Source organism: Sitophilus oryzae, unplaced genomic scaffold (assembly GCF_002938485.1).
Source record: "Sitophilus oryzae breed Bouriz unplaced genomic scaffold, Soryzae_2.0 scaffold_1744_pilon_pilon, whole genome shotgun sequence".
NCBI lineage: Eukaryota > Metazoa > Arthropoda > Insecta > Coleoptera > Curculionidae > Sitophilus > Sitophilus oryzae.
In genome coordinates, this window is record NW_022146440.1 from 636,995 (window position 1) to 653,442 (window position 16,448).

At 35.7% G+C, this 16,448-nt stretch overlaps 1 protein-coding gene across 1 annotated transcript; it reads right to left on the minus strand.

The window, feature by feature from the left end:
* Positions 1 to 1,706: 1,706 nt before the first annotated feature.
* On the minus strand, positions 1,707 to 16,297 carry LOC115881891 (DNA helicase MCM9-like). Its single transcript, XM_030899613.1, has 11 exons — positions 16,152 to 16,297; positions 15,847 to 16,094; positions 15,631 to 15,786; positions 15,401 to 15,578; positions 15,131 to 15,344; positions 14,932 to 15,070; positions 14,590 to 14,690; positions 14,391 to 14,537; positions 4,689 to 4,940; positions 3,755 to 3,900; positions 1,707 to 3,691 (listed from the first exon to the last, which is right to left on the minus strand). Exons 1-11 carry the CDS (start codon positions 16,244 to 16,246, stop codon positions 1,759 to 1,761), a joined length of 3,609 nt encoding a protein of 1,202 aa, XP_030755473.1. The 5' UTR covers positions 16,247 to 16,297; the 3' UTR covers positions 1,707 to 1,758.
* Between the last annotated feature and the right edge of the window lie 151 nt (positions 16,298 to 16,448).

The window sequence follows — 16,448 nt, forward strand, 5'->3', positions numbered from 1 at the left end:
GAGAAATTTGATTTTCATGTCAATATGGCTCCTACTTGTAGAGGGCGCCACCCAAGGATACTATAGAGATAAGGATAGTTCGATTCCTATATTCCTGCACTGTCAGTTTTTTTACGTCATCTACTGACCGAGTTGAAGTTGGCGCTAAAGATTTTAGGCAGTGACAGCTATTTTTGCATTTGACGGACGAGCGCTCACTGCGTTGGAAGATAAATTTAGCGGGACAAAAGCGTTTGGTTAGAAATAAGCCAAAAAATGTGTACTGATAAGAATATATAGTAGACATTCCAATTGATACAAAAATGCATGAATATTCTTTGTATTTCGATACATTTTTGTCAACCAAATTTGGTCGTTTTCTGCTCAGCAAGGCAGAGATCATACGAAAACAAAATATTTACAAGTGCTTATACATTTTATTAGAAAGCCAAATTATGTTGAAGATTGCCAAAGGTATGTACTTTGAAAAAATAGTTTACAATACGTTTTTTGTGTGTCATGTACGAATAATATCATAGTTTTATTATCTTGTATTTATTTATTAATAAATTAAGTTATTAATAAATAAATAAATTTAATCATATAGTTGCTATATATTAGACCATTTGCTACGTTCTTAGATTTTAAGTCCCAAACATTGCTCTTGAGATTTTGTCCCGCTAGAATAACCATCAGCCGCACTATGAGCGCTGGTCAGCGCGTGACGTAGCATTCCACGGCGACTACGACAGCGGCGATTTGACGCGATCGAACAGTCCTTTAGAATATATACAGTCCTTGGGCGCCACCTACATATTTTTTAACTGGTTTGAAGAGTAATAACTTTTCGTCCGTACCTGTATAAAACTAGTGAGTTAAAAAATGTACATTTACGACGTTTTTTACGTAAAAAAGGTCTTTTGGTAAAAATCGCTACGAGTAATGCTTCTCCAGATATTTGGAATCGAAATTACCAATACCTGTCATCATTGACATAATTAAACATGTTGACTAAATAGTTTTATTATATTATTAAACTGAAATCATAAATTTGAAATCTTTTTGTTCCAGAAGTTCAACAGAAATTGTTTAATCATCATTTTTCGCAGAAAAATTTATGATTAATTTAAAAAAATAAAAAATTATTTCAGCCAAATAGCTAAACTCAACGTGCGCTTATTTTTTGTCAATAATGACATGTAGTGACTATTTCCATTCCAAATATCTTGAGAACGGTTGATCGTAGCGATTTTTACCGAGAGACATTTTTTACGTAAAAAGTAATGGAAATGTATATTTTTTTCAGTCAGTAGTTTTATACCAGTACGGACGAAAAATGATTACTCTTCAAAACAGTTAAAACACATGTAGGTGGCACCCCCTACAAATAGGAGTCATTTTGACATCAAAATCAGATTTCTCGTGTCACAAAACTTCCGGACAGCAATTCTCATCGAAATATTGACATTACTTCAGAAATTATTTGGAAAAAATCGAAATAAAAATGAAACTTCTACACCCTGTATCTCCGAAACTAAGCATTTTAGGACATACATTTACACGAACTTTTTTACTTGTTTTTATCTGCAGAATACGCTGCCAAAGTTTCCGGAATACAGTTCGGACCACCCTGTATACATCATAGCGCATAATATAAGGTACTAAGTAAGTACTAAGAAAGCAGAAGAGGTACCTATATAATCTGAATTAAATAAAAAATGGTTTGAGTTAAAAATATATATATATATAATTAACTACATAATTACATAACAAAATTTATCACAAGTCCATATCATTCAAATCTAAATTTAACATAGGAAAATTAGAATGTATTTTTGTATTTCTTTTAGCAGCATTTATTTGCATTTTACTTGATATTCCTTCTATAGAATCCTTTGGAATATTCTGAGGATCCTCATTCTGACTATTTTTTATTCCATAAGATTTTGTCTTTTGACTTGAAACAATATTTGCCACTTCAAATCCTTTAATATCATTATCTAATTTATCAAAATCCATTATTGTACTAAGTCTTTTAAAATTAAATTTCTTTTTATTTGATTTGGTCTGACCTTCATTTGTATTATTTATGTCGGTCATAGTTTTACTGGTGGCAGATTCCTTTGTGGAATTATTTTTATTGTCCTGATTAATATTATTTATAGTTGCATTATCTTTCTCTCTTAATTCTTTTGGAACAAATTGGAATTTTGATAAAACGTTTAAAGTACTATTGGTAACTGAACTCACTTGCAAATTGTTAGACTTATTAATTGAACAAGAATTTTCTTCCAATGAGGCACAATTTTTCTGTTCATTTTTATTAATGTTATTAATGCTATTAATCTTACTAATATCACAGATGGAAGTAGACAGTTCATAATCATGTTTGCTATTATCTACTTTTACAGATTCTTCTTGGTAACTTTTTGATATGGAACTTGTCTGTTGGACATCATCACTATCTCCTTCAACAGATTTTTCCACGTTTATAGTTCTACTTGTTATATTATCATCTTTTCTTATGCAAATCTTCTTACTTTTTTTAAATTTTTGCCAGTTTATTTCATTACTATTAAAATGCTTTAAAGGTTCATTAGTATCCATCATGATATCATCTAGTTCTTGTATAGAAGGACATTTTTGACTAAGCAGGCCTTCATTTAGTATTTTTTTATTGTGAAATTTTTCATTAAATGAATTCTTCCCATCTAAATTTTTCGAACTAGGATTTGCATTTTGTTCATCAACAATTTTGAGTGGTTGTGCAACTCCTGAAATGCCAGGACCTTCACTGGACAAATATTTAGCACCATTTTCGTCATCGACATTCTTATCAATAACAGTTCTAGTATCATTAGAATCATAGATATCATCATTGGAATCACAGTTAAAATCAATATTGAACATAGAGAAATCATCATTAACACTAGGCAAAACACTTAATAAATTATCACAATTTGTGTTTTTCTTTTCTTTTCTAGACTTTTTTGATGTACATTTTGGTGCAACCAATACAGTGTTGTCACATCTTTGTTTATCCTCCAATATTAGATTAGAATCATTGGAACCACACTGTAATTCACTAGAATTATTTACATCTCTCGTCTCACATTCCAGATTATTTTCTGAACATTTAGTTTCCTTGCTATTTATATTATCACTACCAAAATGCTTTAATGGTCTGTCACTATTTAACATTATATCATCTAATTCCTGTATGGAAGGACATTTTTGACTTAAAATCTTTTCATCTTTACGCTTGAGTTTTTTCAAATTGGTTCTTTTCGAATTATTTCCTCTCTTACCGGTATCTAAAAAGTCAAACATGTTTGGAAATCCATGCTTTACTAATTCAGGATTAGATGTCCCTTTATCAGGTGTTTCCATATTGAATTGATTTGGTGATTCAACATTTTTACCACTACTTGTTGAAGCTTCTGGGGAAGACTTGTTAAATTTTGCGATATCTTCATCATTATTTCTATTTTGATTCACCAAAATATGATCTAGGTTTAATTTTTCTAAAATAATATTTAAGTAACTTGTGTAATGCTCTTCTGGATTTTCGAAGAAAGCATTATTATCAATCTTAAAATTGAAAAGGGAAGATTCATAATCCAGTGAATTGTCTACTAGGATAATAGGAAAAATTGTATCCATCACTTCTACTTCAGAATGGAACATCAGTTTTGCATGTCCTTGTGATAATCTATTAAATAAATGTAAATAAGTAAATATTTATAAAAATAAATATTTATTTAGAATTAATTACCGGATTAAACTTTCCAAAAGGCGCACCGTTGTTCTTGCCTTATTTCTACTGCCAAATTTTCGTTGGAAATGGTAATAAGTACTCAATATTGTTTCTGCTTCGGCAGAAAGCATAGGATTTAATTTTCTAATTAAGATATAGTAGACCTAAAACATTAACTAATAACTATGGTACTTAAATACCAAACGAGGACACACATCATCACTAAAACGTCTAATCACTAGATTTACAAGTCACCACAATAACAAAATCTTTTCATGCAATAAAAGTAGAGGGTGGTTAATAATGATTATTTAAACACGATGCAAACTTCAGGGTGTGCTTTAAAAACGAAAACATATAAACATTGGTTAAGAAATGCTTCCTTTTCAATGTACAGGGTGTCACATTTTCGTATGTTTTGTGGGGTTTCTTGCTTATGAGTAGCAATACTATACTACAGGATTTCACATCGCTGTGCTACTTTTCTATGAAACTAAGATGCTACACACAAATTTTTGTTCTAGCCTTCTTAGTTTGTACTAAATAAAGGGCGAATTTTAAAATGCTGCATATTTCGACCTCCTTCGTGGCGAAAACAGTGACGATATTTTAAATTAATATTCTAAAACAATTTGAAACATTTTTGCATCACAAAAAAATTAAAACTTAGTGTCTTATTCAAAAATCTAATTGTAACAACTTTCCATCAATTTTAACCCCCATAGTAGTGTTAATTGTACCTACTGTGCATAATTTAAATAAAAAATAAAATTGCATAAACAACGGTGATATTAGCACAACTGGTATTATATACATAATGTATGGTCTGTCCAGTGAAAGAATATATGTATAAGGGACAGTTGCCTGTTAAATTAATTCAAAAGTAGAATATTTTGGACGTCGTCTGTCATATCAATATATATTCTTGCTGAACTGACTAAGAATACACTACCTGTAGTTTTTCAAGATCCCAATAATTTACATTATTCGATGCAGTGATATGACTTAATAAGAGATGAGCAAATTTAAGATCATTTTCTTCTTCCACTATGTCCCTCAGTAGTATAATCAAGTCAAAACGACTTAGCAATGGACCAGACATTGCTACATTCATACATAATGGCTGGTGAATGTCAATATTTCCTTTGGGATTGCAAGCTGCTAATACTGAACACCTTGTTTTCAGTTTACATACCATTCCAGCCTAGAAATTGATTATTAATAACGACAGAGAGAATATGTACAGGTGGGTCAAATTCGACGCTTTTAAATGGAAACACCCTTTTCTATAGCAGATAGACAAGAACTAATATCGGTGTCTGGAGTTCAATTTTTGTCAAAAACATGATGGTGAAAACCGCATATCTATATCTGTTACCGTTTCGGAGTTACGGGGTGTTTTTCAAAAATATGCATTTTTAACAAATCGCTGTAACTTTTTTGCTATGGAAAATTTTGTATTTTTATGAAAACATTTCCAAAGCACCTTTTTACGTAGAATTTAATGGTTTAAGTTTTTTTTTAATTAATAATTTAAGAATTATCAACAGAAAATTTGATTTTTATATGGGACACCCTGTATATTTTTAATTTATTAAAAATAATTTAAAATTACCTTTCCAAAAATATAACACACTTGATATTTTGCTCGATTCCTCTTCGAGATATAGAGTATATAAAAATTCGCCCGCTTTAAATAAGTAGGCTTTGAACGGCACCGGCTGTAATGCAAAAAAATTCTCTCTGTGAGCATCAATTAAAACGAAAATAATATTTGCAATGAGAGATGCAGAATTTTATAACAATTTAAAATATATTTAACCAACATCAACACATTTAAACTATTTATATATCTAATAACAATAAAAATAAATAGCAAACCAAGACATGAGATTTTGCTACAGGTGTTCGACATATCGACCGTCTTCTGTTATGGACAGACGGGTCAGTTTTTGAACATTTCTCTCGGAATCATTAACTCAGTGGGGGTGAAAGATACCCTCTCATAACTGCTAAGTATTTCTAATTCTTGTCTAGATTATACGGAAGAATAAGGAACCTTTATTCTTCCGCAAATATATCCATAGGATTAGATCCATGGGCACTAAGTCAGGCGGCCTCGACGGCCAACGGCTGGTATCTTGGTTAGCTATTCAATTATTCTTGAAATTGGCTGCAAAAATTTGCTGATAACTTCAGCATTCAGAGGCGGTGCGTCGTCTTGCTAGAAAAATATTTTTTCGAGTTCCATTAAGGGCATATCATCAATAAGGGGTCCAAAGGTGGTCCAAAGCCTACTAGCACAGAATATCTAGCTACACAACAGAAAAATACTCGAAATAAAAGAGCTAAAATTGCACAAACAAAATACTAGATGGCGCGACAATATCATAATCAGAATATAATTGGAAATGTTGAACTTTCGGTTTTAGATCGACGGCACGTCGACGGCCTTGAAGCTCGCCTAAATATGCACAGTTGCCAGATTCAAAACGACCTTTAATTGGCAACCCATTCTTTTTCTGGTGTATAATAGTTTCTTTCTATTCTTCTTTTCTTGTCAGACACACTTTTGTTAATTATTCGTTTGGCTTTTAAAATAGTTTTAAGTATATTATTACAAAAAATATACGCAAAAAATACATTTTTAATATACACTACCTTATATTGTTAACTAAAAAAATACCTTTAATTACCTATAAAAATATACAGGGCGATTGATAGTGATATTAATGCTGGAACGTTAGTAATGAAATATAAGTTTAATAATAATGGAAATAATTTATTAAAATTCAGTAGCACACAACAAATCTTTATAAAGAAACGCAAGTATACCAAATTTGGGCCCAATCGAAATCCAGGAAACGATATCATAATATTGTACTCCACTCGATATGCTTCAAGGTACCATAATATTGCAATGTCGCCGAAGATCCGTAGTATACCAAGTTTAAGCCCAATCGATCGCCAGGAACTGGTATCGTAATATGATACTGCATTATGGTACCTCTTGATATGCTTCACGGTACCATAATATTGCAATGTCCTCAAACATACACAAGTATATATCAAATACGAGCCCAATCGAACGTCAGGAAGTGGTATCATAATGTAGTACTATAGAAGGTACCACTTTATATGCTCCATGGTACCATAATATTACAATGTCACCGAAGATACGTAGAATACCAAGTTTAAGCCCAATCGAACGCCTTGTACTTAATATGGTACTATATTATGGTAACACTTGATATGGTTCATGGTATCATAATATTGCAATGTCATCAAAAATACGAAATTATATGTCAAATATGAGTTCAATCGAACGTCAGGAAGTGGTATCACAATATGGTACGATAGAAGGTACCACTTTATATGCATCATAGTTCTATCATATTACATTGTCATCGAAGATACGTAGTATATCAAGTTTAGCCCAATCGAACGCCATGTACGTAATATGGTACTATATTATGGTACCACTTGATATAGTTCATGGTATCATATTATTGCAATGTCATCAAAAATACGAAATTATATATCAAATCTGAGCTAAATCGAACGTCAAGAAGTGGTATCATAATATGGTACCACTTTACATGCATCATAGCACCATCATATTACAATTACAATGTTACCGAATATACGTAGTATACCAAGTTTAAGCCCAATCGAACGCCATGTATGTAGTATAGCACTATATTATGGTACCACTTGATATGCTTCATGGTACCATAATATTGCAATATCATCAAAAATATGGAAGTGTATATCAAATATGGGCCCAATCGAACATCATAGAGTGTTAACATATGGTACTATAGAAGGTACCACTTTATATGCTCCATGGTACCACAAAATTACAATGTCACCGAAGATACGTAGTATACCAAGTTTAAGCCCTATATCGACCGCCATGGATCTAATATGGTACTATATTATGGTAGGGTACCACTTGATATGCTTCATAGCTTCATGGTACTGACTTCGTATGGGCCTTCCCACGAGGATTGTAGCTTCGGAGATAATCCACGACGTCTCTGCGGGTTGTACAGCCACACCAAATTCCCTGGTTGGTATCCCCCATGCTCAGCTTGAATGTCGTAGTGCTCCTTCATTCGGTCACTAGCGCTTTGAATATTTAGGCGGACTCGCTGATGGATGTCGTCCATCCTTTGACGTAGTCTGTGGACATAATCTTCTCCAGCGGCATCTTCTCCCGGTCGGCAACCAAACTTCAGATCACAAGGTAGACGCACTTCCCGTCCCATAACGATGCTGGCTGGAGTTTGCCCTGTAGATTCTTGGACGGATGAACGGTAGGCCAACAGGAACAGGTGAAGAAATTTGTCCCAGTCTCTTTGATGGTCAGAGACTACTTTGGCCAGATAACGGTTGATAGTTCTGTTCATGCGTTCAACCATCCCATCGGATTGTGGATGTAGAGCAGTCGTCCTGGTCTTGCGGATGTTAAGGACTTCACAGACGCCTTGGAACAGATTGGACTCAAAGTTTCTTCACTGATCTGAATGAAGCTCCATAGGAACACCAAACCTGCAGATCCATTCTTTAACAAGGGCATCGGCAATGATGGACGCTTCCTGATTTGGCAACGCGTAGGCCTCGACCCATTTGCTGAAGTAATCCATTACTACCACAATGTATTTGTTGCTATCGTTCGTCTCCGGGAAAGGACCAGCCACGTCGATCGCTATTCGTTCGAAAGGACTGCCTACATTGTACTGGCGCATTGGAGCTTTACCGCGCTTTTGTGGACCATTGATAGCAGCGCAAACGTCACATTTCTTGCACCAAGCCCTCACGTCTTCTTTGCAGTTCACCCAATAGAACCGTTCTCGCAGCTTGCCAAGTGTCTTGGTAACACCAAGATGTCCACCGCTGGTTTCATTGTGAACTTTCTCCAAGACCTCCGGGACCCTCTTCTTTGGAATGACGATCTGCCTTCTCTCTTCTTGCCCCTCTGGCCTCTCAATCACACGGCGGAGTAACCCATCATCTATTACCAAGGAATTCCTCTGGGCCCAGTACGACTTCACGTTCGGCGAATATCTGCAAACTTCCTCCCATGTTGGTCTTTGGTTCGTGTTAATCACTAAGCCTAATTCTGGGTCACTGATTTGGTCGTTTGCAAGATCTTCGGGTTGCCAAGTATCGTTAACCACAGTTGTTCTTAGGAGTTTCGCTTCTTTCTCTTCTGCTCGGGAACAATGCTTACAGTCCTTAGCACAAGGTCTTCTGGAAAGTGCGTCGGCATTTCGATGGATTGCCCCAGCTCGATGTTCTGTGTCGAAGTCAAATTCTTGTAATCGTTCAATCCATCTAGCTACCTGCCCTTCAGGATTCTTAAACTGCAACAGCCATTTCAAAGCAGCATGGTCTGTTCTTAACAAGAACTTGTAGAAGTGTTCCACTGCTTTAACTACCGCTAGTAATTCTCGTCTGGTTACACAGTAGTTCCTTTCCGGTTTCGACAAGGTCTTACTAAAATAACCAATTACTTTTTCTTGACCATCCTGGATCTGAGACAGAACAGCGCCTAACGCAACATTGCGTCGGTATCCAATATAAAGTTTCCGTTGCCAAGAGGGTAGCTAAGTATGGGCGCACTAGTCAGGGCCTTCTTCAATCTTCGGAATGCCTCGTCAGAATCTGAGTCCCAAGAGAAACGCCTCTCGCCTTCGGTAAGTCTGGTCAATGGTTTTGCGATGGTGGCGAAACCCTGTACATAGCTGCGATAGTGTGTGCATAGTCCCAAAAAGCTTCGTAGTTCATGTTTATCTTTAGGTATCGGCCACTCTTCCACTGTCTTGGTCTTCTGTGGATCTACCGCAACTCCTTGGGAGGAGACTACATGGCCCAAGTAGTGTACCTTTTCTTGACACAGATGACATTTCTTGGGGCTAAGTTTCAAACCAGAACTCCCTAGTCGCTTGAAAACTTCTTCCAAATTCTTCAGATGATGGTCAAAGGATTTCCCCACCACTATGATGTCATCCAGGTACACTAAACAGGTAGTCCAGGATAGTCCCTTTAACACAGACTCCATTAGTCTCTCAAAGGTAGCTGGCGCGTTGCACAATCCAAAAGGCATGACGGTAAATTGCCACAGTCCGGAGCCCACCGAGAACGCTGTCTTCTCTCTATCTTTCGGCGCCATGTCGACTTGCCAATATCCACTTTTCAGATCTAACGTAGAGAATATCGTTAACCCCGCCAGCGTGTCTAGAGTATCGTCTATCCTCGGCAGGGGATAACTATCCTTCTTGGTAACATTATTGAGCTGCCGATAATCAACACAGAATCTGGTGGTACCGTCTTTCTTCTTTACTAGTACTACCGGCGATGTCCACGGGCTGTTAGATGGTTCGATGACATCTTCTTCTTTCATTTCTCGAAGGATTTTATCAGCTTCTTCACGTTTGGCGAGCGGAAGTCTTCTCGGATTTTGTTTGATTGGTCGCGCATCTCCTGTATCAATTTTATGTTGTACTAAATTGGTACGACCTCTCTGTCCTGCTTCTCCTTTATCAAACACATCTTGATACTTGATTATCAGGTTTCTCAATTTTCTACTATTTTCGGGAGATAATCCCTTAACGTTTACTAACTCCTTCACCATTTTTCCGGAATTTTTGAAGTCGAAACTTTGGAGGCCTCCACGCTTCGAATGACTGAGGAGACCGAACAACAGTACCCTAACGGGGTTCCCTTCTTCAAGGATACAGAATAATAATTCGTGTTCATTACTCTCACCGGTACAGTCTTCTTCGCTCGTAGCAGGGCTTTTCCAACAGCGACCCCTCGTCCTATTTCGCTGTCATGATTCCTTGGCTCCAACAGAATAATACTCCCATTATTCATTTTACCTTCCAGGCAACCATCCAAAAATGTCTCACAGCGCTCAGGGATCGAAACATCTTCTGCTACCACCATACGAAGCGTCTCCTCACATTTTCGATGCAGAACCACTTCTTCTTCATTTATTTTCAAAATTCCTTGTTTGAGGTTTAGCTGAAAACCTCTAGTGGTCATGATGTCCATTCCGAGAATAAGTTCATCTTCGATGTCTGCTACTAACACTCGATGATTAAAACAGGTGCTTCCGATAACAAAATTAAGATCTACCTCTCCATGGATGAGAGCGGAGCTTCCTGTAGCTGTACGTAGTCGCCATTGTGTTGTTTTACCTTCTTCGATGTTTTAAGAATGTCCGGTCTGATAATAGTTTTCGTCGCTCCTGTATCCAACAGCATAGTCCGGAACTCTCCATCAACAAAACCATCCACAAACATGCTGTTGAATTTGTGTTGTAGCGAGGCGACTCGAGCAGTTTTCGTTGGGGCATGTTGGGTACAGGTCGACGTGTGCCCCTTCATTTCGACCCTTAGTAGTTTTCCGACCTCGACGAAGCCGGTTCTTCGTTCTTCTCCTTACAACGGCTTCGCACGTGTCCTACCTGTCCGCAGTTCCAGCAATGAATCAGTCCCTTCTTGCCCATGTACTGGTCCATTACTTTCCGAACAATCCCTTCCACGGATTCGTCGGAACATTCGTCGATGGCCCGTACTTTTCCTAAAGACCGAGAACTTTGTTTCGCGGCCTCGAATTCTAGGGCACGTGCTAAAGCGTCCACCAAGTGCGTTGGGTGAGCTAGGAGAAGTGCTTGTCTTGTCTCGTTGTCACGTAAGCCATCGGAGAATGCCTGTACTGCCAACCGCTCCATAACATTCTCGGGCCTAGCAGGGTACGCAAGGCGAACGAGGCGGGCTACGTCGGCTTCAAACTCCTGCAGAGACTCATTTGACTTTTGAATGCGATTTTTTTAGCTGGGAATGATAGACATGTTCCAAATGAGCCTGGCCGTACCTTATTTCTAAATGTCGTACCAATTGCTGATAATCTCCCTGTTCCGATGGTGACAGTGTCTGCAGGATGTCAGTCGCATCTGCTCGCAGTGCGACAGTCAAAGCGGTAGCCTTTTCAGCGATTGTCCACCCGTTCGCTCTCGCAGCGGCCTCAAACTGGCAAAAATAATTGGCCCAAGCGGTTTTTCCGTCAAACTGTGGAGGCTTAATAACTGACTTTGAGACATACTTATTTTCAACCAGTGTCGGGTTCTCCGTTGATTCTTGACATTTTGGTGAATTTGCCTTTGCTATTTGTTCTTTCAAAATTTCGATTTTTCTATTTACATCGTTTCTATAACATCCTCAATTTGTGTTATTTTGTCTTGTAGTTCTGTAGAATTATCTATAATCTTTTCTTCTAATTCCCTGGAAGATTCCTGGATTTCTGTTATCTTTTCTTCTAAATTAAGTATTTTATTATTAAAGTTGGCCTGTATGTCTTTAGAATTTTCCGCGATCTTATCTTCTAAAGAATTAATTTTATTATTCAAACTATTCAAATTGTCGTTTAAATTGTCTTGCAAATTTTTTAATGACGAGTCAAGGTCACCTTCCAGCTCGAAGTAAAATGTGTCAGGATCCTCACCTTCCTCTACCAAAACGTCTCTCAGTCTGGCTTGCAAAATGCTTTTTTTCCATCTGTCTCGTACTCTCTCTCTTCCAATATGCATTTCAGTTCGGACACTTTCAAGTCTTTCAACAATTTTTTCAGAGCCATGGTCAGTCTTTTTATTCTTCTAGTCTATCACACACGCCACACTTGACACCAATTGTTACGTTTTTTTGTCGGTTCCGTGTGGATAGAAAGTCACAATTTATTTAAACACTATTTATTTAACACTAACAAAAACAATAACGATAAAAAAAACTTAAAGAACTATTTATAACTTATTTACAATTTATCTAATGATTTATCTAACAGAAATTTATTTTGAATTAGCGCGGCGATTGTAACTGTACGCGTCGATCGGTTATTTATCTCTCCATCTCCTTCAGGTTTCGGGCATCGGCTTATATACGAGAGAAACAGACAGTCCAGACTTATCTAGTAAATTCTTATTCGTTCTTCGAACGTCGGTGGGCGTATGAGTCATAGCAGGCGCCTGAAGCCTAAGGCCGAGTTCACACGGTACGGGTCCGCAACAGTACCATAATATTGCAATGCCATCAAAAATAAGCAAGTATATATCAAATACGAGCTCAATCGAACGTCAGGAAGTGGTATCATAATGTAGTACTATAGAAGGTACCACTTTATATGCTACATGGTACAATAATATTACAGTGAAGATAAGTAGAATACCAAGTTTAAGCTACTAACGCCATGTATCGTAATATGGTACTATATTATGGTATACTATTTCCCATATAAAATGACAGCGATCTTCATTTCATAGCCATCGCTAACGCTGTTTTCCCCCGATCATACGGTATAAAGTATGAACACAATTAATTGAACGTCAGGAATTGGTATCATAATAGTAGAACAATACTTATTACATTGTCGCCGAATTACAATCAAAATTCAGGATTCAATTACAATCAAACGTCAGGAACTGATTGTAATTCAGCTCGTAAGATTTAACCCCAACTAACATGGCAAGTTAAATACTTAAACCTGACTTAAACGTTTGAAAAAAGAGAACTGATTTATTTTAATATGTTTAAATGATGTAGCAAATTTGAAGGTAGGCTTTATCAGGAAATATTACAATATGAAGTACACAATGGCAACACTGCACAAAATTCTTTTAAATTTCGTTTGTAGAAAACTATTTTTTTTTAATTTATCGCCCTCTATTATGTAGTAGCGAAACTACCGCATCAAAATATCTGATTTGGAGACAGGCTTTAAAAACGTCTTGCCTGTTTCAAGAAGCTGAAATGTATATTTTCGCAAATTTCGTAAAATTCGGTTAGCGGTTTGCGTTATCCGACCACCAACTGTAAGGGTCCCGGCTGTGATCAATTCGAACTGTTTTCAAGTAGTAGTTGATCACGCTTGCAATTGGGTTTTTCTCTTGATCATGACATTGACTATTATTTTTATCTTCGATTTCACTGAAACAATCACGATGGCCGGATATTCGGCCATCCGGCCTCTCAGCTCACCGAATATCCGGTATTCGGTATCCGTATCCGGCCAAACAACTATCCGTTTCATCACTAAATAGTAATTTTAAATTCTTTTCAGTTAATTAAAAATATAGGGGGTGTCCCAAATAGAAAACCAATTTTTCTGTTGATAATTATACTTAAACCATTAAATTCTACGTAAAAAGGGCTTTGGAAATGTTTCATAGAAATACAAAATTTTCCATAGCAAAAAAGTTACAGCGATTTGTTAAAAATGTACATTTTTGAAAAACACTACTCCGAACGTAACTCCGAAACGCTAACAGATATTGATGTTCGGTTTTCATCATCATGTTTTTGATGAAAATTCATGATTCATTCATGAGCTCCAGACACTGATATTAGTTTTCGTCTATCTCCTATAGAAAAGGGTGTTTCCATTTAAAAGTGTCGAATTTGACCCACCCTGTACACGGGCCACCTGTGGGTGGGCAAAACAGTGCAACTAAGGGGATTTTTTATTACTGGGTTATTGAAAACAAGTGTGTTTGGATCAGATTTTCTCGTCATACCCAAAAATAAAAAATATTATTTTTACAAGGTATTTTGAAGCCCAATGAAATTCAAAAATACATTTATATTGTATTTACCTTAGCTACACTTATTGTTTGTTGTTCCATAGCTTCATGGATACTAGTTCGATCATGTTCTCTCATCGAATTAAATTCATCGATGCAACAAATACCACCATCTGCCATTACCAATGCTCCAGCCTCTAAATGCCATTCGCCATTTTCCTACAAACCTCTTTTACTTTTACAAAAATTATAGAATAAAATAAAAATTTACCATAACAGCTGAAACAGTTAAGCCTGCACCTGTTGAACCTATTCCTGTAGTCAAGACTGATCTAACAATTTTAGATGCAAACTTTAACATTTGAGATTTACCTAAAATAAATTTAAAAAATATTTATATACAGGGTGTTATGTAAAGATGTAGACAAGTTTCGTGGGGCGATTCTTTAAGAAATTTTAAGACCAAAATTTTTTTGTATTGAAATCATACTTAAATATTAAAAATATTACCCCCTAAAGATTGGATTTTTTTATTTTACCCCCTAAGTGGAATTACCCTCTTGTCATTAAAGAATTACCCACTAAACATACTTAATTACTACCCAACAATTACCTGTTCCTGGATCACCAACCAGAAGTAAGTGAGATTCAGATCTGGTATCAATTCCAGTGGATTGTTTTTCCTCATCAGTTTGACTGCCTCCAGCTAGAACAATAGCTATAGCTAATTTGATTAGATGTAGTCCATATATCTATAAGTTCATAACAATTTGAAAGTATAAACAATATTGAATCACATAAGAAGTACTCACTTCAGGTGAAATTGAATTTAAAATAATGTTTCTTCCATCTAAAGGATTGCATTTATATTGTTGCCAAAATTTATTGAAAAATACTTTTGTATCATCTGCTATGGTCATAGACACACCACTGTTATTTATTTGAACATGATTTGCTCTCATAACTATATCAACTAGCATTTTGACACCCTTCTCAAACTCTGACCATCTCCTTTTAACAATACCTCTAAAGTGTTCAAAAGTAAATTAAATTATGTACTAAATTTTATTTTATTATTTTACGTTATAGTAATATTTTCACCAGGTTTGCATATATTCACCAAATCATCTTCTAGAGTCACTGTTATTGTTTTGGGTACTGTACCTATATTAATTTTTGATACATCTTCTTGAATCTTTATTTCTTGATAATCTTTACAGTTAAATGAATCCAGCTCACCAAAACTCACTATATTCTTACCTGCAGATTATTATATTAAATTGAATTTATACATTTTGATACTAAAACATACAGGTGCATCCTTCAGGGTTAATACATCTTTTTGGAATTTTTATTATATTCTTTTTATCGTAGAGCGCCACAACAGTTATAGGATATTTACATTTAATGCACATATATTGTCTTTGATATTCCAGTAGCTTTCTTTCTGACAATCTTACAACAGTCCCTGTTTATAAGATTAGTAATATTATTTTTAATATAACTTTCGAAATATCTCAACAACTACCTGTAATTTGAAGAAACTTTTCTGCATCATCGTTTCCAGGAAACATAACTCTGGATATATGAGGCCAAGGTGGTAACGTATGTATCCTGCAAGTAACTTTACTTTTAAGTTTGAATTTCTTATCATATTCTTTTAAAAAATTATCTTGGACATTCATAATAGCATCATTCCAATTACGTAACGATTTTTCTGGATCTGAGAGTAATGCATTTCCTAAATTCGTATCTGATTCGAACAATTCTAAAAAACTAAACGAAACAGTTTCATTTAAAACTAAAAAGTTTTGATATTGAATTTTGACTTACTTGATATTTACAGTATAGCACTTATCTATATCAGAATCCTCTAGAATGCCTAATATATCTAATTTATGGTTGGAAACTAAATATTTTTCACACATTTTGTATGAAATTAAGAAATTTTATAAACTATTATTTTAAAAAGGTAAATATTTGAATTCAAAATCTACTGGACTATTTTGAACTTCTACGTCTTTATTTATTTTTGGCGTCTTCTGCCTAGTGACCTTGGCAAACTTCATCTGGTTGCGGCAGAGATATGAAGAAAGAAATATGGAAAAAAATCCTCCATATTTCTGGGTT